Source organism: Bubalus kerabau, chromosome 15 (genome assembly GCF_029407905.1).
Source record: "Bubalus kerabau isolate K-KA32 ecotype Philippines breed swamp buffalo chromosome 15, PCC_UOA_SB_1v2, whole genome shotgun sequence".
NCBI lineage: Eukaryota > Metazoa > Chordata > Mammalia > Artiodactyla > Bovidae > Bubalus > Bubalus kerabau.
In genome coordinates, this window is record NC_073638.1 from 66,032,624 (window position 1) to 66,059,404 (window position 26,781).

The 26,781-nt window shown below is 39.7% G+C and overlaps 1 protein-coding gene across 3 annotated transcripts; it reads right to left on the reverse strand.

The window, feature by feature from the left end:
* Positions 1-776: 776 nt before the first annotated feature.
* On the reverse strand, positions 777-26,778 carry APIP (APAF1 interacting protein). 3 transcript variants are annotated; one of them, XM_055549307.1, is made up of 7 exons: positions 26,590-26,778; positions 14,691-14,791; positions 9,096-9,144; positions 6,277-6,394; positions 4,484-4,556; positions 1,637-1,804; positions 777-1,080 (listed from the first exon to the last, which is right to left on the reverse strand). In XM_055549307.1, the coding sequence occupies exons 1-7, from the start codon at positions 26,644-26,646 to the stop codon at positions 981-983; spliced, it is 666 nt and encodes a 221-aa protein (XP_055405282.1). In that variant the 5' UTR covers positions 26,647-26,778; the 3' UTR covers positions 777-980. The 3 variants fall into 3 exon arrangements, with proteins under 3 accessions (XP_055405282.1, XP_055405281.1, XP_055405280.1); XM_055549306.1 differs by having other exon boundaries at positions 4,484-4,616; positions 26,590-26,777; XM_055549305.1 differs by having other exon boundaries at positions 4,484-4,619; positions 26,590-26,773.
* Positions 26,779-26,781: the final 3 nt, after the last annotated feature.

The window sequence follows — 26,781 nt, forward strand, 5'->3', positions numbered from 1 at the left end:
TATGAACGGAGTCATGGACAATGATAAATGGTAGGATCAAGGGGCTGGAAGTCTAGATGAGGCTAAAGAACTTGCTGGAGAGAAAGAACTGGGGTAAATGAATTTGAATGGCTTGAAGATGATCAACTGAGGGGGCTAGTGGATGAGATGATGATTTTGGAGATGGTGCATTATTTTCTCTCCCAATTAAACAATAGTATTAACCAAATAAAACCTTATGATCAAGATGCTGCTGCTTTGGGCTACATTAAAAAAAGCATTTTCTGATTACATCTCTGGGTTGGTCACTGTTTATTTCATCAGGAGAGTTTGAGTGAATATCACTTGATTTGAACTTTACAGCTGATCCCACTATAACATGACTGCTCTACGTCACAATATGGGGAAATCTGTACAGCATAAAGAGGAAATCTATAAAACTGATTTGACATTAGCATTGAGTGGCACATCTGGTCTTAACTTTTCATGTAAATTTATGTTACCAATATTAAAATAAGAAAATGCTCATTCTGTAACTTAGTGGAAATTTTCCAATGGGTTCTATTATCATCAACAACTTTGAAGAGTAATAGGAATTCTCTGGGAGTATATACAAAAAAAGATTAATTCAAAGGGAAATATTTTGCCATTAAGGGGTTTAGAAATAAACATAAAACACATTCATGGGACTTCTCGTGTGGTTCAGATTTCTCGCTTCCACTCTAGGGGGCATGGATTCGATCCCTGATTGGTGAACCCCACATGCAGGACAGCGCAGCCAAAAAACCCAAAACACGTTCATTATAAAATTTTTATTCCATTGTACTGTCATTTAAAATTATAAGAATGTAAGCAAATATCACCCAGTGTCAGAAGATCTGCCTTGTTTAGTGACAAATCAATAGTTTCATAGACATTTTCAATTCATTTAAAAAAGGTCATGTCATTTATGTAATAATTAAGATAAGCTTTCTCTCTCTATATAGTAAACTTCCACTGACTTATACAATTCCATTTTCTCCAGCGGGAAGCTGTGCTGGGTCCAGCCCTACTTGCTTCATTGATACAGCAACATCAAACAAATAGTCGTAACACTCACACCTGTTTAAAAAAATAAAAAGCAAAAAGCATTAGAAGTGTTTAGTCAGAGTTCTCCACTTCTAACAATTACATTTTTCCTCTGCATCAAGTGAACCCTGTTCCTAGTAATTTCCCCCCCCCTCAATTCTATGCAAAGGGTTTCTTATTTTGTCTCTAATATTATTTAAAAAAGGAATCATACCATATCATGCCACATACTATATACTTCTCAGGAAATAAAAGAGTTTAAAGTATACTACTTACCTAAATTTAAATTTTTTATTATGTGCCATTTTTGTAAATAAATGTAGCAAATCATCCTAGCCCTCAACTGAGAGAACAAGAGCTGTTGCTCCTTCTTTATATCAAAGAGCACAGTAACTTGCCAAACAACAGCTGACCTGAAAATTATTTCTTAACAAAAGAATATATAATACAAATAAAATATCTAGAAATAATAAACTATGAATTTGGTTTAAATTCAGATTAAACCAATTTGACCAGTGACACACCAAAAAAAATCATCCTTCTTTTAAAGTGTGGTGACTGGCCTTGATGTTCCTTGGTTTACACTTACATGGTTTTAGCCTTCTCCCACGTCTCTCCCCAGACGTAGACTCCATGGCGTCTGACTAGCACTGCACAGGAGTCTGGGTAATCATTCATTGCCCGAGCCATGCGCTCTTTGAGGTCTTTCTCCTCAGGTGTGTTCTCAATAATAGGCACTACTAACATATCATCGTACCTGTAAGACAAAACATGCTCCTTTTTAAAACAAAAGAATTCATATATAAAACTGATCACTTTTTCAAATAATAAGCTAGACATTCTCTTTATATCCGAGAAGCCACTCCAAATTATGAACAAGATGTTGCATGTCAGTCTGTGTATCCTGCATGAACAACTATATCAAAAGACGCCTTGGGAATCTGGCAGGCATTGTTCTAATCCTAAGTAGAAGTGGCAGAAATTTGTATAGGACACCAAAAGCTAACACAGAAATTATCAAGATCATACCAGTATTTCCATGAAGCATAGAGAATCATAGTGTTTTGAACACAGGAAGGATTAACAATTGAACTACTTAAAGCAGGAATTTCCCAACAGTACGAAATCATTTTATTCTATCTCTGCAGGACCTGAAAGTGTCTTGGATAGGCAAATAAATACATGTGTGGTTTATGGTCCTGGGACAGCAAAAACCTTTTGAGTGAACCATTAAGGGTATGATAACATTTTTAGAACGTTCTCAAATCTATGATGTTAGAACTTGTTTTTACCTTATTTTTAGCAAGTACATGTGATGAAATCAAAATATGGATTTTTCATTGTTTGTTTCTGTAATAATACTCAAGCAAATAATCTGTCACTGGTAAAGTTAAAACTATTTCTGAGGTCATATACAACCAATCAAAACTCACATATTTTCCTTGTAACATGAACTTCTCTTGCCTTGTTAATGTATCATCTGCTTTTTCACCCCCTCTGTAATGGCTACATTTAACTAAAATAAGTTCTATCAATAAACTATCAGAAATTACTACTTTAGGGAAGGTACAGAATAAATAGCAGTCATGTGATAAAGAACTTGGCCAATCATTATCATTAACAGAATGAGGTTGCCCATTATTTCACTTAAGTAAAACAGAGGTAATTATAAAATATCCTTAAACATGGAGGGAAAAATTGCTAATCCCAAGTCTTTCCTAGTATTGGCCATGAAAACCACAAACTTATATTTTCCTCTACCATACACCAAACAGTCAGAAATAGCTCCAGGTGCAAAATAATTCCACAGTAAAGAAGACCTGAAAGCTAATCCAGTCCGATCTACTCCTTTTACAGAAGCAGAGCCAGGGGTAGTCCTCCAACTAAACAGCGTTCTTTTCACCCTTCCATAGGCATTCACCTTCAAAAGGGAGGACAGTTAGTTTAACATGGTTACCTCCCCAAGAAGAATTAAGCATTTGAAAGTTATCATTATTTTTAAGATGCACTTAAAATTTTTAAAAAGTAGAGTGGAAAATGTAAAAACTCCATCCTTTTTCCTACTTCATCCAGCTTTTTTTGCCCCTTCTTTTGACTGGATACTTAGGATTCTACCCAAAACCTGATTAAGTACCACTGCCCAGGAGCTGTGATAATGACCCTGTTATTGATTTCCCAGCCAGGCTCAAACAGAATTGCAAAAACATCTCAAAAAACTTTGTCCTCTTTAAGTTCCAAAACATTCAACATAATATATAAAAAGTATATACACTGTGATGCATAACAAATGGTATCTTCGCATTCGCGTCATTCTTTTTTCCACAAATTCCAAAGACTCTCTGCTGGGCTCTGCTCCTATACCCACCGTTTCACATGTTCTGACCTATTTTTATTTCTTCACTGAAGCAATCAAATGCCAGTGAAATTGGTAACACACAAATGCCTCTCCTTCAAGACCCAGACGAGGAAAAGGTAGTATGTGGCTATGCTTTAGTATGTACGCTTTCAAAATTTAAATATTTAACTTCTGTAAGTAGGTGTTTCCCACTGCTGAGGAATGCTTTAGGCACACAATAAATATTAACTAAAATCAAGTCAACTGAACTTCTCAGCACACTAGTTTAAACACGCACTATTACGTGCAGTAACAGTAACATACTGCCTTAAGAACACTTTAGTGAAACTGACACCCTTTTCCTCTCAACAAGCCAAAGTGGATTCAGCCCCTTTAGGAAATTAAGAAGGGTGAATGTTCAGGAACAAGAATGCCCAAACATTTAGATGAAATGCTGAGCCTGTCCCCGAGTCCCAGGAACACGTTTCTTCGTGTCACTATATTCTAGATTGATGAATAATGGCCACATTTTTGTGGGCTGGTAGATTTAGCTGATTTTTGTCTAAAGGACCTCTGTTCTATATTATCTATGCCCCTTTCCACACTGAAAATTATAAGCATATAGAGATCTAAATTAAAATAATTATAAATTTTTTTAATGAAAATTTTACAGAAATACTACATGAAATCCAAACGAAGCATAAACTTTAGTCAGAGCTTAAACTTCCTGAAGACAAAGTGAAGGTGAGGAGTGCTTATTCTTGGGTTGTTTCAACAGAGGAACACAGTCCTTCCAGCTCTACAGAAATCTCAGCCCAGTCCTTTTCTTTTTACTCCAACAAACATTTCGTTACTCATGTTGGCAATAATTTACCAAGGCTGGGTTGGGAATGGGGAGAAGGAAGGGAGGCATACAATTTGTGTCACTGAGAATAGATCTGGAAGTATAATATTAAATGGAGTATTAACTAACACAGATATATAACATCGCATTAAATACATAAAAATATCAGGATCCCGTTTATCACAAGAAGGAGAAATACTGTTCAAATTATTTAAGCACAAAAAAAAGTGGCGGGGGGGGGGCAGCGGTGCAAATACCTGTAATACCCTCCTGAGGTACATTTCTTTATTCCTTTGATCATCTCTTGATGTGTAATTTTAAACTCCTTTCCTGGGAAGACAAGGGTGGCCATGACAGCAGCTTTAGAATGGGTATGGATCACAGCACCTGCTTCTGGGGTGGGGGTGGTAGGGAAGAATATAGTCACATGCTCAGTGAAAAGCAAATTACCCTTTTCAAAGAGTTTATATATATATATATATATATATATATATACACACACACATATTTATATATGGTTATGGACTTGTTTTTTTTGGCATGGAATAATAAGTTGGCAGTGGGTAGGAGAGGAGGAAGGGAGGTAGGAAAGAGAAGAGTCAGAAAGCGAAAAGAAGAAACATTAAACTTTATCCAGCAAGCGGACAATGCGTGCAATACTTTATACACGTTCAAAAACATTTTTTAGATGGTCTGAAGTACAGCTATTATAATAATGGAGATCATTATCATAATACTATGACCACTCAATCAGGGATTCCTACATCTCCTTTAAAGATGTTTTCTCTTTGTATTATCACAACAACCATCTCTCCCATTTAATGGTCAAGGCTCAGAGATTGTTAAATAACTTATCTACGGTTATTTAACTACACTGTCCAACTTTAGACAGTAGTTGAAAACTTGGGATTTGAACCCAGGTCAGCCTGACCCTTGATCAAGATAGGCTTTATAGTGTAGGCCACATCTTGGTGACATGAGGGATGATTGGGATTTTAAGATATAGATGCAATGGGTTTACCTAAAAAAGAATTTGTACACTATAAAACTCGGTAATGGCTATTTTTGCAACTGGAAGTTTATTTAGCGTTTTTGCTAGGAAAGATTCTTCAGGCTGGCAGAATCTGCTGCTGAAGTTTCATCCTGTCAATAGTAGCTGGTAATGTCTGGGAACAGAACATAGCACGATTATTCCCTGTATACTGATTTCATTCAGGGGCTATACTAAAGCATGGTCTTTATGACTTCATTGCAATGGCTAAGTCAGTACTTCAGTTATACTTTCTTATTTTTACATTGTCCTTTAGGTTCAACCTTTCTAAGTTAGTTTTCTACCACAATTTCTGGGAATTACTAATAAAATTAGTCATACTTTTGTCATACAGTAAATTTTTCAAAAAAGAGAGGACCACTCCCACTTAAGTGAAGAAAGACCATGATTTTCCCTCCTTTGTAGTTTGATTAATTTCTACTACAAGTTTGCAGAGGTATAACTCTAAACTAAGAGTAGGAATTGGATTGTATATATAATAGTTGGTTAATTTGACAATCTAGTGGAGTCATACTCATCTAGATTGGAATTCTGGCCCCAATACTCACTAGCTGTTTATTTTGGGAAAATCTTGCCACAGCCTCTGTCCTCTCATGTATAAAATGAAGTTATTAATGGACCTTCCAGAGGCTGATGTGAGGACTGAATCAGTTAATATGTTTAGAATTGCACACAGCAGGTATTTAAGAAATTTGAATTACAACAATAATTGCCATTATTTAGGGGGGAGTTTTTATTGTTTAGTTGCTAAGTCATGTCTGACTCCTTTACAGTCCCATGGAGTATAGCCTGCCCAGACTATAGTCCATGGGATTTTCCAGGGAAGAATACTGGAGTGGGTTGCCATTTCCCTCTCCAGGGGATCTTCCCGACCCACAGATTGAACTTGTATCTCCTGCATAAGCAGGAGGATTCTTTATCACTGTGCCAAACAGGAGAGCCCATTTAGGGGAGCCTACTCTGCAAATATTCATTATGTTGAGTACATTTTCTACCAACCTCTCATTGTGTAAGCATTCATAAAAAGAGGAGTACACTGGCTTTTTTTAAGATTCTTAGATGGCGGAGGTCCACTTATGTCCTTTTCATTGATGTCACAAACAAACATGTCTTCAGGCTATTTAGAGAAGGAAAAAGAAAAGAAAAGGTTCATAAAATATCAATGAGAAATGTCTTCTTTCTTGTTTGTCTATAGTGTATATATATAGCATGAATATATTTGTTTAGCTCAGTTCAGTCGCTCAGTCATGTCTAACTCTTTGCAACCCCATGAATTGCAGCACGCCGGGCCTCCCTGTCCATCACCAACTCCCGGAGTTCACTCAAACTCATGTCCATCGAGTCGGTGATGCCATCCAGCCATCTCATCCTCTGTTGTCCCCTTCTTCTCTTGCCCCCAATCCCTCCCAGCATCAGGGTCTTTTCCAATGAGTCAACTCTTCACATGAGGTGGCCAAAGTATTGGGAGTTTCAGCTTTAGCATCAGTCCTTCCAATGAACACCCAGGACTGATCTCCTTTAGGATGGACTGGTTGGATCTCCTTGCAGTCCAAGGGACTCTCGAGTCTTCTCCAACACCACAGTTCAAAAGCATCAATTCTTCGACGCTCAGCTTTCTTCACAGTCCAACTCTCACATCCATATATGACCACTGGAAAAATCATAGCCTTGACTAGACAGACCTTTGTCGGCAAAGTAATGTCTCTGCTTTTGAATATGCTATCTAGGTTGGTCATAACCTTCCTTCCAAGGAGTAAGCGTCTTTTAATTTCATAGCTGTAACCACCATCTGCAGTGATTTTGGAGCCCAAAATAATAAAGTCTGACACTGTTTCCACTGTTTCCCCATCTATTTCCCATGAAGTGATGGGACCAGATGCCATGATCTTCGTTTTCTGAATGCTGAGTTTTAAGCCAACTTTTTCACTCTCCTCTTTCACTTTCATCAAGAGGCTTTTTAGTTCCTCTTCATTTTCTGCCATAAGGGTGGTGTCATCTGCATATCTGAGGTTATTGCTATTTCTCCCGGCAATCTTGATTCCAGCTTGTGCTTCTTCCAGCCCAGCGTTTCTCATGATGTACTCTGCATCTAAGTTAAATAAGCAGGGTGACAATATACAGCCTTGACGTGCTCCTTTTCCTATTTGGAACCAGTCTGTTGGTCCATGTCCAGTTCTAACTGTTGCTTCCTGACCTGCATACAGGTTTCTCAAGAGGCAGGTCAGATGGTCTGGTATTCTTATCTCTTTCAAAATTTCAGATTTAAATATTTATATAATTATAGTCTCACTCAAAAATATGTAGCCATTTTGAGAAATAAAAATATGTTTTCTACTAACCAAAATAATCTCAAAAAAGTTAAAAAAAATCCACCTTTAGAATTTGAAGAAAAAAATTGTTATGGAAAATTTAATATGCAAGTATGAGGTTGTCATTTCGTTGATTTAATTTCTCAGTTTTGCCATGTAATTTCACAACTATATTTCAGAGAGACTATATAATCACTATTTTAGGATGGGTATCATAACTTTTTTTCAATATTTCATAATATAAGAAGAAAAATAGAGAATAAAATTTTCTTATTCCTTGAGAATCTTACCTGGTACTCAGAAATGCTAATCTCGATGAGGCACATTATTTTTTAAGTTCTAAGGAATTATGTAGATCCACAGGTTTTTCCTTGTAATACATGCATATTTCTGACTTGTAACTTTCATTTGCCAGGGTTTATTATAAACTACCATATAAATTCTTTATTAATGAAGCATTATGCCTTAGAGAGAATTAAGTATTATGTACTTGTTTTAACTCTATTCTGGGTATTATTCTAGCATTAATACAGAAGGGGTCCTCTCAAAATTTTGAAACAAAGTTTTATAACTTTGGAAGAGCTTTGCCATTATTAAATATGAGTTGATTTGGTCCATTTGGTCCAATCTGATTAACCTATTAGCCTGATAAAGATGGGGAGAAGGCAATGGCACCCCACTCCAGTACTGTTGCCCGGAAAATCCCATGGATGGAGGAGCCTGGTAGGCTGCAGTCCATGGGGTCGCTAAGAGTCAGACACGACTGAGCGACTTCACTTTCACTTTCCACTTTCATGCACTGGAGAAGGAAATGGCAACCCACTCCAGTGTTCTTGCCTGGAGAATCCCATGGACGGAGAAGCCTGGTAGGCTGCAGTCCATGGGGTTGCACAGAGTCAGACACCACTGAAGTGATTTAGCAGCAGCAGTAGCAGATAAATATGGTGTTACAATGCTGCAGTTACAATAATCTTTTATTATGATTTAAGACTGTACTATTCACTTTTGCCCTGTAGAGGCTGAAAGAAGATTTAGAACTCCTGGTGACATGCAGGACCATTACCACCTTAAAAAAATTTAGTAGTTACTTAACAAATGTTTCAGAGAAGGCAATGGCATCCCACTCCAGTACTCTTGCCTGGAAAATCCCATGGATGGAGGAGCCTGGTAGGCTGCAGTCCATGGGGTCACTAAGAGTCGGACACAACTGAGCGACTTCGCTTTCACTTTTCACTTTCATGCATTGGAGAAGGAAATGGCAACCCACTCCAGTGTTCTTGCCTGGAGAATCCTGGGGACGGGGGAGCCTGGTGGCTGCCGTCTATGGCGTCACACAGAGTCGGACACGACTGAAGTGACTTAGCATAGCATAACAAATGTTTGCTGATTAGTTATTTAAATTATCACAATATAATTTCCCTTCAAAACTAACATTTCTTTTAATATTAATTCCATTTCACAAAACAATAATCAGGTAGAGAAGATGAGACAAGGATCCCTTTATCATACCTGAATCCGTTCCTTTTGCACTCCTGAAGGAGCAATGTAGATTTCATTGCTGGTGATACAAAATATAGAAATTGGTATTTATTTAACTCCATTGTCCTGCTTTTGCAAAAAAGAAAAGTGTATCCTTGCAGTCCTATCATTACTCATGTTTATAAATCAAATCATACAAATAGCAGCTTTATTCAATTAATAGAATAGGCTGTACAGAAAGAACAGCAAGCTGCTTTAATGTCTTTATAACGCTGGTGACACAGTAACATGCTGATAGTTGCTTCTGTCTTCTACATTTTCACATAAAGTTCTTTAATTCTTTTTATGGTGCAAAATTAATGGCAACCAGGCTTTCATCTAGTTAGGATAAATACAAATCTGAAAGCACAAGTCTTTAGCATCTTTAAGCATCAATAAGCAGAGCTGACTTGCTAGACATGGAACACAGTAATTCTAAAATCTAATCAGGAAAATATGCTACCCAAAGTCAAAATGAATGGGGTTTCATTTTGTTGTTTGAAATGCTCTTATTACAAAACATGAAGTTCAGAGACCTCTGCTGGATGGCTGGTTAAATTGCAGCTTTAACCCTGGGCTACTTTTTTGGGTGAACAGTATACTTCCTAGTTGAAAAACCACTTCTATCTTGTGAAACTACATGGTAACAAAGCTAAAACAATTGCAGAAAGTTAAAAATGTAAAAGGCATGGTTACATCTGGAGATCTCTGTTATACAGCACTTGTGCTAAGGGAGGATGCTACAGCATTACCACAAGGTGCTTTCAAATTTGATTTGGAAATTAATTTCAAAATCTTCTCTAAATTCTCTCCACCCTCAACAAAGATCCTCTGGCTCATGTATCACTTTCAGTTGCTGCCAGAGGGTGTTAAAGAGCTGCCACATAATGCAAATGAAGGAAATATCAGCACCTGCATGCTCCAGCTTCTGCCACTGAGGCATGGACTAGGGACACTAAATCAATATTAACTGTTTCTGAAGGAGACTCCCAGGGCTTCCTAGGTGATGCTAGTGGTAAAGACCCCGCCTGCCGATATATGAGACATGGGTTCAACCCCTGGGTAGGGAAGATCCCCTGGAGGAGGGCATGGCAATCCACTCCAGTATTCTTACCTACAGAATCCCATGGATAGAGGAGCCTGGCGGGCTACAGCCCACAGGGTTGCAAAGGATCGGACAGGACTGAAGCAACTGAGCATGAACACACAAAAGAGACTCACAGACTTAGAGAACGAACTTATGGTGGATAGGGGAAAGGATATTTAGGGAGTTTGGTCATGTACACACTACTGTATTTGAAATGGATAACCAACAAGAACCTACTGTATACCACGTGGAACTCTGCTCAATACTATGTGGCAGCCTGGATGGGAGGGGAGTTTGAAGGAGAATGGATACATGTACATGTATGGATGAGTCTATCTGCTGTCCACCTAAAACTATTACAACATTGCCAATTGTCTATACTCCAATATAAAGAGTTAAAAAAAAAAATCAACTGTTTCCCACAGAAAATGAGGATGACTGGCTATACTGCATCAAGCTGCCGAAGTTGGGGTTACAAATAAACCTATAGACTTAGAACTGACAAAATGTAAGGAAGTTCCTTTAAGGTCTACTCATAAATTAAGGTCTAGAAAATAAATGCCGGGTATGAAAGTGAAAGTGTTAGTTGATCAGTTGTGTCCGACTCTTTGTGATCCCACGAAGCTGTAGTCCACCAGGCTCCTCTGTCCATGTAATTCTCCAGACAAGAATACTGGAGTGGGTAGCCATTCCCTTCTCCAGGGGAATCTTCTCAACCCAGGGATCAAACCCAGGTCTTCAGCATTGCAGGCTAACTCTTCACTATCTGAGTCACCAGGGAAGCCCATGATGCCTGATAAAGACAGTGAAATACAAAGTACAGGAAGTTTTGTTCAAGCATTCATTTTCACAAAGTAGTTACTGCTTTAGAACTTTGTTGCCTAAGAAAATCATAGAGTGGCATTCCTCTGGAACCAGTGGCAATGCATAGGGATCATACTGTCAAAAAGGACCCCTTATAAATACCAGAGATCCAAATCTTCTGTCCTCATGTAACATGAAGAACATGAAAGAGATTCTGGAATCATGTGTGGTACATAGTCCAATCACCTCTGCTGGGAGGTGGACTTGTAGGTCTTCTCACGCGGGAAGATATTTATGCAGCCCCGGGAAAAGACCCAGACAAAGTTCCCAACAGTCTGCTGTAAATAAGCCCTCAGTAGTGAAAGCATGGAGTCCTAACCACTGGACCGCCAGGGAATTCCCTGGTATGCTAAATCGGGTTTTATTACTACTTTAGTAAAATAGAAATCAGTTTAGATTTTGGTTAATTTTGATTAAATGATTAGCTAAATAGATTTTAGAAAAAAAATATATTTACACCTACAAGGAAGGAGATATCCAGATAAAAATACGGAGATGATAGAGCTTTTATTTTGGGAAGGACAAATGCTAAAGACTAAAAGTAAAGCATTTCTTGGGACTGTAAGCCACAAAAGAAAGCATGCTGAGTTTCAAGGTATTACATTTGGGAATTTGTTTTCTCCACACTCCCTGCTCTTTCACTCTGGTGAGCAGGGGGAGAAACCGCAGGAGTTCATAATACATGTACATGTACTGCTTCTACTCTTACTTAAAAAAATCCTTTAAATCTTACTATGCTTCAATTATCTTGTCTACAATATGGGTTTATTAATTTTAATTCTAGTAGCATACAACAGGATTAGTGTTTCTGACACATAAAAACATTATGCTGTGAAAACAGGAAATGTTAAATGTGAAAGGTAGGAGCCCAACCTAAACACAATGGCTGCTAAGTATCCTGGAATAGCCTTGACTATTGTTATTTTCTTGGTCCTCCATTTCTTCCTTCGATTTAACACTCATCTGTGTCCTAAGCTGTCTTTTCTTGTTTGGCACCACACATCAGGAGCAAATACACTGGACTGATAGCAGCCAAACCTTGGAAACGTAAATAATTTCATTTTCTCCAAAGGGCTTACTGCCACACTTACTATGGAAACATAATCTATTGGGTTTGTGCTTCATTCCAAATATATCTGCTCTGAAGCATCAGAAAAAACTTTCAGTAACATGAGAATATTAATATCATTGATGAAATTATTGATATGGGTCTATAAAGTCATTTAAATATTAGGGAGAAAATTCAACATTTTACTACAAATTACCCATTTTACTCTATGAAGCACAAATTTAGTAAGATCCCAAATGCAGTGACATACAATCGTGGCTGTTTTCACCTGTGACCTCCAGGCGGCGCTCCTCACCAATTAAGAATCTAATAACAGGTATTTTACAAATACAAGGCAACTTCCCTACAAACTGACTGTAATGCTACAAAGTCAATTAATTTTAAAATGCGCCCCTCAGGGCTTTAGCATAACCACACACAATTTTAGTGAATGGTTCTACATTTTAATTACAGTCTTTTATATCTTTATTTAAAAAAAAAATTTCTTCTTGAGATCTGCAATGGCTCCTTGCTTACATTCTGTTTTTAATTTTGCTATTTTTTTTTTAAAGAGCCAATTGGAAAAAGTTATTTTAATTCAGTTTGGTAGAAAGCTCTGTTTCTTACATATGTACGTGTGTGTGTGTGTGTGTGTGTGTGTGTGTTGTGTCCGACTCTTTGTGACCCCATGGACTGTAGCCCACCAAGCTCCTCTGTCCATGAAATTTTCCAGGAAAGAATACTGGAGTGGGTTGCCATTTCCTATTAGTGGGGATCTTCCTGACCCAGGGATCTAACCCATATCTACTGTGTCTCCTGAATTGGCAGGCGGATTTTTTTTACCACTGCACTGCCTGTGTGTGTGTGTGCGTGTGCTCAGTTGTGTCCAACTCTTTGTGGCCCCATGGACTGTAGGCTGCCAGGCTCCTCTGTCCATGGAATTTGTGGACTGCAATCTGCCAGGCTCTTCTGTCTATGGAATCTTCAGGGAAGAAATACTGGAGTGGGTTGCCATTTCCTACTCCAGGGGATCTTCTTGACCCAGGGATTGAACCTGAGTCTCATGCATTGGCAAGTGGATTCTTCACCACTGTGCCACCTGGGAAGCCCTTATTCGTACATGTACAAACTAGTATTTCTGACAATGCAATTAAAAAGCAGGTTACTAAAGGCAAGGTTTAGAACATGATTTATTATAAATAATACAGCTCAAAAACAAAATTACTAGGACTCAACTCCTAAATGAAAAAATGAAACAACTATAATAACAACAACTGTTATAGGACTTTGTTGTGAACAGGTCAACTTGAAAGTTTTGGCAAAATGCTCTGAAAACCTGTGAAATACTGATTGACACATTAGCACTGGGTTGATGATAAGAGGACCCACGTAATGGAGGTACCACGTACTATGAGGAACAGGACCTTTGCAGACCAAGAGCCTCCCTACATATGAACTCTGACAGCTGTTGAATAAGGCCTCTCCTGCCGTTTCCCACAGTTTAATTATATCTCATGAGTTTCTTGGTAATTTGAAGCAGATGAAGTTTCAATGGCATCATTTTGTGGTATGCCACAAAGTCCCTTTACCAAAATGTTCTGATTATAGAAACTCCCCTGGTGGTTCAGTGATTAAGAAGCCATGCTTCCAATGCAAGGCGCAAGAGTTCAATTCCTAGTTGGGGAACTAAGATAACTGCATGTTGCAAGGCCAAAAAAAAAAAAGTTTACTGATTACATTTTACATTCTATTCTTTTCTAAACAATGCAGCCTCCTTGGAGGTGTTACTCTATATATTCAATATCACATAAATATTGCAGTAGTCCAATTTTGTTAAAGAAAGTGAATTAGGATAAAGAAATAAATCAAGTTACTCAATTTAATATTCAGCCTCCAGACAATTAATATTCCTAAAACATTTCAGTCAGAAAAATATTAATCCTGTTCCAGAAACACTTAAGGGAATGAGATTCTACAACCTTTATTTTCATTATAAGTAGGTTACTTATTTTTTCATCCTCTTAAAGGAATGACACTGAATAAATATAATGAACAATTAAATACTATTTATTCCTTCTACTTCAAGTCAAATACCTCTTGTTTTGTCCTGTGAGCAACATGGACCCGCAGGTATTAAGTTCATTAATAACGATACATGTAGTTAGAAACGCATATTGCCTTTTTTACTCAAAATGTAATTTTTAGGATTTTTGGATGGTAAACAATCTGTATCTAAGTGACTCTGAAATATGAATCTGAACCTTTGAAACAAATCCTGTCTACCCAGAGGGGATCCTTTATAGTTTCAGACACGAACATATCCAGCAGCATGTTAGTTAACTTTGGTACTCCAAAGACTGGGACCAAATTATTTGGATTACAAATTGTGGTTCTTAAGTCCACAGGTATTTATTATATATGCAACATCTAGAGCACACTTACTCCATTGGGTTATGCAAATACCTATTTCTCTATTTAGAAACTAACTACCTTGAGTAAATAGAAACTGATCATCAGCTGTTCTTTGACATAATACATGTTAGGCTCTTGGTGGTCTACTTATATGGAGAATCAGCCAGAAACTTACCCATGCTTCAAGCTAATTCCTCCTCCAGTCCCAGTGACCCAGCCCAAATGGTAGAACTGCTTGCACAGCTCTGGGATCAGGTATCTTGGATGTTCCTTGTCCTTAAAAAGAAGATAATGATTTCTAAATAGACATTATTTTATCAAGTAACTATTATAGTAAGTTACTTGATATCTTACTAAAATATATATAATATATTTATATACTTACTATAATACATACTATATAATATATACTTATTGTAGTATATACTGCTGCTGCTACTGCTAAGTCACTTCAGTCGTGTCCGACTCTGCATGACCCCATAGACGGCAGCCCACCAGGCTCCCCTGTCCCTGGGATTCTCCAGGCAAGAACACTGGAGTGGGTTGCCATTTCCTTCTCCAATGCATGAAAGTGAAAAGTGAAAGTGAAGTCGCTCAGTCGTGTCCAACTCTTAGTGACCCCATGGACTGCAGCCCACCAGGTTCCTCCGTCCATGGGATTTTCCAGGCAAGAGTACTGGAGTGGGGTGCCATTGCCTTCTCTGACAATATATACTAGATATCTCTAGTAAAAAACCAATTTAAGGAAGTTTAAGAAAATCTACCATAGAGAGGATACTGTGAGAGAGAAAATTATTACAAAATATACTTTGTTTTTAATGTTTGGAAAGTAGATCTGCCATATTGTTTGGCAACCTAGAATCATTCAGTTAAGGGCCACACAGTCCAATACTATGGAACAAGTTATAACAATGAGGTGGGGAAATGCCAGATTATATTGCAAAGTGTCTTAATGAAATGGTTGAAATAAAATAGAATCTAGTGCTGAAAGAGACACACTTCAGTCTACCCAGAAGATTTCTTTAAACAAAACAACTTTTTTAAAACACCTCATTAAGGCATGATGTACATGATATATACTATGATAGTTATTTTTTCATCTTCTCTGTGTTGGTTCAATTTTTTTTTCTAAAAAAAAGTCCTTTTTCCATAGTAATTATACTGTTTTCTATCATTACAAAATCAGTGTATACTCATTATGGAATATAAGTCAAGAAAATGACATAAAAAGCACTCAGAAGGAATCATAATTAATATTTTCTAGGCCCCATTCTCAGAGAAGGCAATGGCACCCCACTCCAGTACTCTTGCCTGGAAAATCCCATGGATGGAGGAGCCGGGAAGGCTGGAGTACATGGGGTCGCTGAGGGTCGGACCTGACTGAGCGACTTCCCTTTCACTTTTCACTTTCATGCATTGGAGAAGAAAATGGCAACCCACTCCAGTGTTCTTGCCTGGAGAATCCCAGGGAAGGGGGAGCCTGGTGGGCTGCCATCTATGGGGTCGCACAGAGTCGGACAAGACTGAAGCGACTTAGCAGCAGCAGCAGCAGGCTCCATTCTATGAAGATATATGTTGGGATAACATCTTACTGTTTAAGATGTTATATAAGTAATATATGAGATATAATTGACATATAACATTATGTTTCAGATGTACAACATGATGATTCCACATTCATATAGATGGTGAAATTATCGGTACAATAAATCTAGCTGAAATAAAAGCCCCACTTTTACATATGTCTGGTGATTATTTGTTTAGAAAAAGAAAATAAAGCATTTCCCCCCTTTTGCTAAAGCTAAAATGAATGCAAACAAAAACAATAATAAAGAAATACTATGAATTCCATTTTGGCAGTAATGATTTACAACTCTTACCTTGAAAACAACTAAAACAGCTGAATTATTTTAAAAAACATTTCAAAATATATTGCTTAGCTGGCTGGAAAATAAGGTTTCACGGGGGCCATTACAGAAAAAAGTGAGTCTACCTGGGAGGGAAGTGAGCTCCTATAACTTCCTTGAAGGCATCTGAAAAAAACTGGTGACCTAGTGCTTCAGTTTTGATAGCTGTGCAAGTCATTAGAAGCACAAGATAAAACCTAAGGTATGCTCCAAACGGGGCATCCAATAGAAAATCCCTACACACACAGGGGACCCCAAGGGACTATACTCTCCAGATTAAAGTGAACAAGAAATAGATGCACCGTGCAGCAAAGCACAGTTAGCAAATCTGCCTGTAGAAATCTCAGCGCTGGGTAAAGGAGAAAAAACATCTTTGAGTCCAAAGAGGGGTTATTATTGAACAGACTACATTTTTAGCTACTTATATGGGTATTGGGAATTATGGTATTTTCCCATATTCATTGTTAATATTATACATATTATTTTATTTTAGATAAGTATTGCTAGTGATAATTTGATGGAGCAGACTTAAGAATATAAAATTAAGGATATGGGAAAGCTGAAATTTTTTAAAGTTCTGACTCAGCAGAGGCTTTGGGGTTAATTGCTTACATGACCTGGGGCCTCAGTTTTGTTGTTGTTTAGTTGCTCAGTCATGTCTGGCTCTTTGGTGACCCCATGCACTATAGCCCCCCAGGCTCCTCTGTCCATGGGATTCTCCAGGCGAGAATACTGGAGTAGGTTGCCATTTCCTTCTCCAGGGGATCTTCCCTACCCAGAGATCGAACTGGTGTCTCCTGCATTGGCAAATGGATTCTTTACCACTGAGCCACCAGGGAAGCCCAGGCCTCAGTTTACTCATCCATTAAATAAGAACATGCTGAGGATTAAAATGACATATAATGGATATATCCAATCCCAAAAAAAGACAATGCCAAAGAATGTTCAGACTACCACACAATTGCACTCATCTCACAAGCTAGCACAGTAATGCTCAAAATTCTCCAAACCAGGCTTCAACAGTATGTGACCTGTGAACTTCCACATGTTCAAGCTGGATTCAGAAAAGCCAGAGGAACACAAGATCAAATTGCCAACATCCATTGGATCATAGAAAAAGAAAGAGAGTTCCAGAAAAACATCTACTTCTGCTTTATTGACTACGCCAAAGCCTTTGACCGAGTGAGTGAGTGAAGTCGCTCATTCGTGTCCGACTCTTTGCGACACCATGGACTGTAGCCTACCAGGCTCCTCCCTCCATGGGATTCTCCAGGCAAGAGTACTGGAGTGGGTTGCCATCTCCTTCTCCAGGGGATCTTCCCAACCCAGGGATCAAACCCAGGTCTCCCGCATTCCAGGCAGACGCTTTAACCTCTGAGCCACCAGGGAAGTCCTGAGTAGATCACAACAAACTATGGAAAATTCTTAAAGAGATGGGAATATCCGACCACTTGACCTGCCTCTTGAGAAATCTGTATGCAGGTCAAGAAGCAACAGCTAGAACTGGACATGGAAGAACAGACTGGTTCCAAAAAGGGAAAGGAGTACATCAAGGCTGTATACTGTCATCCTGCTTATTTAACTTATATGCAGACTATATCATGCAAAATGTTGGGCTGGGTGAAGCACAAGCTGGATTCAAGATTGCCAGGAGAAATATCAATAACCTCAGATATGCAGATGACACCACCCTTATGGCAGAAAGTGAAGAGGAACTAAAAGCCTCTTGACGAAGGTGAAAGAGAAGAGTGAAAAAGTTGGCTTAAAACTCAACATTCAAAAACGAAGATCATGGCATCCAGTCCCATCACTTCATGGCAAACAGATGGGGAAACAATGGCAACAGTGAGAGATTTTATTTTCTTGGGCTCCAAAATCACTGCAGATGGTGACTGCAGCCATGAAATTAGCAGACACTTGGTCCTTGGAAGAAAAGTTATGACCAACCTAGACAGCATATTAAAAAGCAGAGACATTACTTTGCCAACAAAGGTCCGTCTGGTCAAAACTGAGAGAGTCAATTCCTAGGCAGATTGATAAGATCCAGGGGTCCCCGAAGAGAGAGGGGTCTGGAATTCTCAAGGAGGAGGAAAGGACAAACTTTGTGGTTTTTTTTCCCCTCTCTACATTCCTTAGTCTTAGTCACATAAAAAAAATTTTTTTTTCTTTAAGCCCGGAACTGATGATTACACAACTCAGTTTAAACTCTGTACTAGGGATTATATAACCACAGTGTATCCTGCTTGAGGACAGTTTCTCCTTCCTGAAAACCTTCTGGCTAATCCTGCTATCTTAAAATGCAAATTATGGAAGTGGGTCTAGTAAGATCTTTACAACCTTGAGACATTCTTTGGATATATTGTAACAACTCATCAAAGTATATAATTCTCTCACTAACACTAGCGAGGGGGGCACTCTCCGTCCCCCTTCTGATGTCTATGTCAGAAGCTTTCTCAGACCCTTTTCTTACTTTAATAAAACTCTGCTACACAAAAGCTATTGAGTGATCAAGCCTGGTCCCTAGTCCCATAGCTAAATCTTCTTCAGAGATCACGAATCCGACTTCAGAGATCACGAATCCGACATCATTCACCATAAGCTATCAAAGCTATGATTTTTTCAGTAGTCATGTATGGATGTGAGAGTTGGACTGTGAAGAAAGCTGAGCGCTGAAAATTGATGCTTTTGAACTGTGGTGTTGGAGAAGACTCTTGAGAGTCCCTTGGACTGCAAGGAGATCCAACCAGTCCATCCTAAAGGAGATCAGTCCTGGGTGTTCTTTGGAAGGACTGATGTTGAAGCCGAAACACTAATACTTTGGCCACCTCATGCGAAGAGTTGACTTATTGGAAAAGACCCTGATGCTGGGAGGGATTGGGGGCAGGAGGAGAAGGGGACAACAGAGGATGAGGTGGCTGGATGTCATCACCGACTCTATGGACATGAGTTTGAGTGAACTCCGGGAGTGGGTGATGGACAGGGAGGCCTGGCATGCAGCAGTCCATGGGGTCGCAAAGTGTTGGACACGACTGAGTGGCTGAACTGAACTGAACTGATAATAGACATAAAGCAGGCAGCACAATGTATGTCACGATGTTCATTTCCTTTCCACTTTAATCAATGAAAAATTTCTGAATTAAAATGAATAATAAAGCTATGTTGGTTTTTCTTATTTTTTCCTTTTTAAATCTAGCCAAAATTACTGATGCCTTGTATAATTTGCTATTTCCTTTTTTAGGAATATAAATGATATTTTAATTACATATTAAAATGCAGCCAATGAGAAGACTCCTGCAGTTTTCAATCCTTAAAACCATCAATTTGCACAGCAAGTTGCAAACATTATAGGAAATAGACTGTTCTTAAGCCCCGCTCCCCGCACCCTCACCCCCTACCCCGTTTCCCTTTTGTCTTTCCAGTACTGAGGTATTAGAACCATTAGCCAGCTTCCTGCTACAGGAGTTTAACAATGATACAGCAGCTGTTGTTAGTAAGGTTTCATTCAAATCCACAAAATTACAATTTCAAAAAAATAATCACTTAGCAGCAGGAACCAAGAGAGGTATATTTACTAAAAAATGCAGTCATTTAAGTTCCGCAGAATGGTGAGAAAAGAAAAATCAGAATACATATTTTAATAAGAATTGATAAGAAAGAAAAGATTTAGTTAGTATTTAGCTTTCCCCTGAATGTCAATAGTATCTTGTTTGTTATTAAGTCTGATTTTTCACTTAGAATAAGGGTTTTAAAAGCTATATCTAAAGATAGATTGCAATCAACTTCTTATAGTAGAGGTTCCATACAGTTACGGGGCAACATTTAACAGTATTTAGTGTATATATATATGTTTTAAATTAATTTATTTAATTGGAGGCTAATTATTTTACAATATTGTGGTGGTTTTTGCCATATTGTATGAATCAGCCATGGGTATACATGTGTCCCCCAGTCCTAAACTCCCCTCTCACCTCCCTCCCCACCCCATCCATCAGGGTTGTTTTATATATATTAAAAACTAAGGCCTAAACAGTTTTTGAATCAATATTTCATATCCCCAATTTTTTAATCTAGTTATTGTTGTGACCCAAGAACTAAAGAGCAGATAAAACCATGGAGGGTCTTGGAATGCAGGAACAGAAAAGCCAGATCCTTATCATCCTTCCCTCCCCTGTTAATGGATTTCAGGTCCTCCTGAGCAGTACAACCTGTCCCCCCCAACCCCATAGGAAGAAGGTATTTGCCTTACTTTTCACCCCATCCAGTATAAGTGCCTCATCCAACCAGCAAATGACCCACAAGTCCCCTATCCCACTCCTTGTACCCTGGGTATAAAAGTGGACTAAGGACCTTGTTCAACATCGGTTCTCCCTTGAGCTGGCCCGCTGTTCTAAGAGTGTCTCCCACTCTAATAAACTTTATTTAGCTCTCATTTTGTCTCATGTCTGGAAATTCTTTTCCAACCCGAGCTCGGACCATGACGGTTACTTTAAGGATTCAGCCTCGAATGTCATTGAGGTACCTGCTCACAGCCAGCCGTGGCTCTACTCTCCTCCACCTTTTCTTTCAATTTAAGCATAACAGAGGCATGTATTTCTCAGAGGTTTTCCTGGGAGGGACTCTCCTACAATCATAAAACGAACACCTGTCAAACGCATTTTAGCCCATCAACTAATGAGGGAATCAAAAAGATGGTACAACTGTGTGTACCAAAGAGAATTCAAAACACATACACCTGAAAATAAACAGGAATCCTGGATTTACAAATAAATAATAAAGAGAAACTGGACAATATCCACTACAGCAATAAGTTGAATATGTATCAGTTCAGTTCAGTCGCTCAGTTGTGTCCTACTCTTTGCGACCCCAGGGACTGCAGCATGCCAGGCCTCCCTGTCCATCACCAACTCCTAGAGCTTACTCAAACTCACGTCCATTGAGCTGGTGATGCCATCCAACCATCTCATCCTCTATCATCCCCTTCTCCTCCCGCCTTCAATCTTTCCCAGCATCAGGGTCTTTTCAAATGAGTCAGTTCTTCACATCGTGGCCAAAGTATTGGAGTTTCAGCTTCAGCATCAGTCCTTCCAATGAATATTCAGGACTGATTTCCTTCAGGATGGACTGGTTGGATCTCCTTGCAGTCCAAGGGACTCTCAAGAGTCTTCTCCAACACCACAGTTCAAAAGTATCAATTCTTCAGTGGTCAGCCTTCTTTATGGTCCAACTCTTACATCCATACATGACCACTGGAAAAACCATAGTGCTGACCAGATGGATCTTTGTCAGCAAAGTAATGTCTCTGCTTTTTAATATGCTGTCTAGGTTGGCCATAACTTTTCTTCCAAGGAGCAAGCGTCTTTTAATTTCATGGCTGCAGTCACCATCTGCAGTGATTTTGGAGCCCCAAAAATAAAGTCTGACACTGTTTCCACTGTTTCCCTATCTATTTCCCATGAAGTGATGGGACTGGATGCCATGATCTTAGTTTTCTGAATACTGAGTTTTAAGCCAACTTTTTCACTCTCTTTCACTTTCATCAAGAGGTTCTTTAGTTCCTCTTCACTTTCTGCCATAAGGGTGGTATCATATGCATATCTGAGGTTATTGATATTTCTCCTGGCAATCTTGATTCCAGCTTGTGCTTCATCCAGCCTGGCATTTTGCATGATGTACTCTAAATATAAGTTAAATAAGCAAGGTGACAATATATAGCCTTGACCTACTCCTTTCCCAATTTGAAGCCAGTCCACTGTTTCATGTCTGGTTCTAACTGTTGCTTCTTGACTTGCATACAGATTTCTCAGGAGGCAGGTAAGGCTGTCTGGTATTCCCATCTCTTGAAGAATTTTCTGCAGTTTGTTGTGATCCACACAGTCAAATGCTTTGACATATTCAATAAAGAAGTAGATGCTTTTCTGGAACTCTCTTGCCTTTTTCACCATCCAACAGATGTTGGCAATTTGATCTCGCGTTCCTCTGCCTTTTCTAAATCCAGCTTGAACATCCGGAGGTTATCAGTTCGCTTACTGTTGAAGCGTCTCATTGAAGAGATTAACACACTCCTTCTGAAGGCTGGACATTCCCCTGGAGATTTTTCCAAGACTGAAGACCCGTTCACTTTACTTCCCCACTGCATCTCCCTCTCCATTCTGCCTTTTGACTTTAGGACTTTAGTTTCTCCTTGTTTCTCTCTAAACTATAAAAGAACCTGGCATCCAGACCCCAATAAGATGGTTATTTTGAGATACTAGCATGCTATCTTCTCAGGCTGCTGGCTCCCGAATTAAAGTCTCTTCTTTGCCTCAACACCTTGTCTCTCAATTCAATGGCCTATTGTGCAGCGAACAGAGTGAGCTTGAACATGGTAACACAAGGAGCCCGGCTTTAACTCTGATATCCACTAGCTGAGTGCCCTATGTAAGTCAGTGACTCTCTCTGGGTATTGAGTTCCTTATATTAATAATCTGGATGAGTGATTCCTAGACTTCTGAATTTCAAAACCAATAGCTTTCGTTGCTGTTGTTCTTTAAATTTCAGGGACTGACCTAAGATTGCTAAGTTACAACGTTAGTTATATTTAATCATTATCACATTCTTCAAAAAAGAAAGTGCATGTTTAACATAAAAAGAGTAGGAAGGATAATGTCAGAATAAAAGCTAGTCCTTTAAATTGAATGCAGTTAATTTTGTGGAATTCACTTTCCCATCATCCTAGCTTTTCTTACTTTAAAATACTAGAGTGTAAAGCTCTCACGGACTCATATTTGGCCAGGATGAAGGTTATTTTTTCTTATTCGGCCTCTTTGCCTACAACTTCTCCATTTCCCTCCAGGTTACCCTTCACTCTATTTTTAGTACTAATATAATACACTACTTTGATCACTTAAACTCCCTTCCTCAAATCATTTAATGATCAGATACCATGTCTTAGGTCTGTTATTTAAGTCCTTCTGCTTTCTTGCTCCAATTTAACTTTCAAATGTTTTCATTTTTTTTTTTACATAAATCTCTCAGTTCTAGTCCACCTACATAGTAATCAACCTCCAGGGTGGTCCTTAACGATGATCCCAGTTCCCTGGTTTCCACTTCCTGGTGTAGAGTTCCATCCCAAATTGTATGGGGCTGGTCTGTGTGAAGACCGACTGAGAAGTGATAGTCTGTCACTTCTGATATCAGGTTACTGAAGACTACAGCTTCTGTCTTCTGTGCTCTCCTTTGGATCAGCAGCTGCCATGTTATAGGGTACTACCTATGCAGAAGACCATACAGGGAAGAACTGATGCTTGGTCCAATAAAATGGGGGGAACAGAGGCCTGCCAGTAACTTTGTGAGCCTGGAAGCACATCCCGGCTGCAGCCAAGGTTTGAACGCCTGTAGCTCTAGTTGACAACTTGACTGCCATCTCATGAGAAACTTTAAGCCAGAACACTGAGCTAAATTCTCTTGTATTCCTAATTGTCAGAAACTGTGTGAGACAATGATTGTGTGTTACGCCTAAGTTTTGGGATAATTGCTATGCAGCAATAGATGACTTAAGACACATTATCTTGACAGCCAAGAATACATCGTTTTCTCTTTCCACTGTTATTGCTCATGCTGGATCTCCAATTATCCCAACTCTAGCTGTCAAATTATCAGCCTTCATACCCACTTCCCCTATGATTCCTTCTCTCATCTTCTCAGGCAGAAGTGATCCTTCCTCAAACTCTGTGTCATGGCAATTGCCCTTTGTACCTTTTTTGTGTACCTATTGAATAGCCCTCTCATTCATTTACTTAACAAAACTTTACTGAAGGCCCCAAAGAAATAAATATGAGTAAGATGAAATCCTTACCCTTGAGGGCTCAAACTCTAGTAAAAGTTGTAAAATCACAAAACAACATATAAAACAAGATGGTCCAGGGCATTATCAGAGTAGAAGCTACTTCTGGGAGGAAGCAGGAGTTGGGAAAGACCAGAGAGGAAGGGATGCTGAGCTAAGTTTTAATAAAGGATGTGGCGGAGTACGCAGGTATGTGAAGAGGAGAAAGAGCATTTCAGTCAGAGAGAACTCTTAAGCACCTGCAACCAGAATTAGGTTCTGTGGGATGGAGGCAGGTAGGGATAAAGACTGTAAGGATCTTTCATGCCATGCACTGGGGTTTGGACTTTATGTTACAGATGGCTGATAGCTGCTGAGTCATTTTAAGTAGAAGATGATTGGATCACATCTTGTTTTTGAAACATTTCTATAGGGGTAGTACAGAAGAAAGGCTGAAGGATGACCAAGGAAGCAAAAGACCAGACCAGACCAGAAGGCTGTGCAAAATAGTTTCAAAAAGAAATTTTAATGTGTGATGGTGGAGATGGATTTGGAAGATAAAGAAGTTAAAAAGGATAGGCTTTGGGTAAGAAAACCTAAAAAAAAAAAGGCTTCAAGGAAGTCTAAGTTTTCAGTTGGCCAAGTTGCTAAGTGGATAGTGATACCAGTTTTAAGTGTTCCTTAAGTACCACACAGGTAGCACTTCTGGGAATTCAGCCCTGAACAAAACAGAGTCTCTGCATTAATGGAATTTATACTCCAGGGGATAGTTTTTAAAAAGCTATGTTGGCTGAAAAAAAAAAAAAAAAAGGTACAACCTCCAAGTTAAGTTTCAGTTCAGTTCAGCCACTCAGTCCTGTTTGCGACCCCATGAACCATAGCACGCCAGACCTCCCTATCCATCACCAACTGCCGGAGTCTACCCAAACCCATGTCCATTGAGTCGGTGATGCCATCCACCAACCATCTCATCCTCTGTCGTCCCCTTCTCCTCCTGCCCTCAATCCTTCCCAGCTTAGCATAAAGTTAAGTTTAATTGGGGGTAAAATGAGGACTATAGGCAGGGAGACAGCCTCTCAGTTCTGAGGAACTGATCCAAAGTGGTGAGAAGGGAGGTCAGTTGAAAGATTATTTTAGTGAAGGGGAGTTACACGGAATCAAGCCCACATTTTGGCCAAGGGTTGATGTTAATCACCAGAAGATTGACGCTAGTCACGAGGAACAGATGTCTCAATTATTTTAGTGCTTTTCTAGATAAGATAAAAATGCAAGAAATTAATACTTATAAAATGCTCTCTTGAAAACAACTGTCTGACAGCCTGCTCTGCCAGGTTTTCCTAGAGTATCTCATTCCTGATCTCATTTCTCTACTCCTTTCAGGGTGTGTTGAAAGTCAGGTAACTCCAGCAGGTACTGACCTAACCCTTGTAGAAGCAGACAGTGGACGACTTTTTAAATGGCAGTGAAATGAAGAATAAACAAACTGTAGTACGTGGGAAGAAGAAAACAAATAAGAGATTTTGCTAATCTGTGTTAGTTACTTATTCACACAAGAATAGTGGTTGCCAAGAATTTACCAATAAAACCTGCTAGGCTGTGACCCACGTTACTACTTTTTAATTGGGACCTTCAGCCCCAAGAGATAATAACAGGAGAAATAAAGAAGCGAGTTTCGGGGTGGGGTGGGGGGGCGCTTTCCCTCCCTGCCTCTTAATTAAGCAAGGCTTCTCACGTCTTGTTTATTCCTCTAGATTTCCTCCATACCCAAGGCCTAGCCCTTAATCATCACCCTGAGCACGTGGGTGTTCCAGAATGAAAAGGTATGCGCAGCCTAAGGGTGGATTTTCCTCTTCTGCTTAAGGAAAAATCCTTTTTAAGATCATTCCATAATCAATCTAAACCGAGGTAGTCAAAGAGCAACTGCGCAGAGTAAAAGTGCTGGCAACAGTCCGAAGAGATGGCTCTGCGGACGTTTTCCCACTGCCTGCTGAGCAGCAAACGAAGGGCGCAGGAAAACAGCTGCAGAGCACAGTCTTAGCTCCCATTCCACTCCAGAGCTTCGAGTTTCCCCGAAGGTCTGTCTTTATGTTAAATGGTTTTGAGACGCACATTAAAGACGCCCAATGCTCCCCCTCAGTTATTTTTCCCTTTTCAACGTTTGGTGCCCAGCCCTCGCGGCCGAAAAATCCCAGGGCTGAAAGCACAGCTCGCCGCGTAGGCCGGGGCCTCAAGTCCACACGCGGGGAGCAGGCGGCGGCACACGGTGGTCGCGTCCGGTCCGGCGCAAAGCCCCACCCGCCCGGCGCCTCGCTTCCGCCGCCGCCTCGCCTCCTGGGAATAGAGGGCACCGACGGCCCCGCCCCTACCTGCGCGCGGCACTGCCGTAAGCAACAGTCTCCCTCTGGAGCGTGAGAGCCAGACATGGCCGGGACTAGCAGTACCCGCGCCTCGCCACCTTCGCACGGCTCTGCTCCTGGCGCTTCGCCTGGGCCAACGCAACGAGGCCCGAACTAAAATCAGGCGGCTCTGAGGGCAGCCTGGGGGCGGGGCGGACAAGA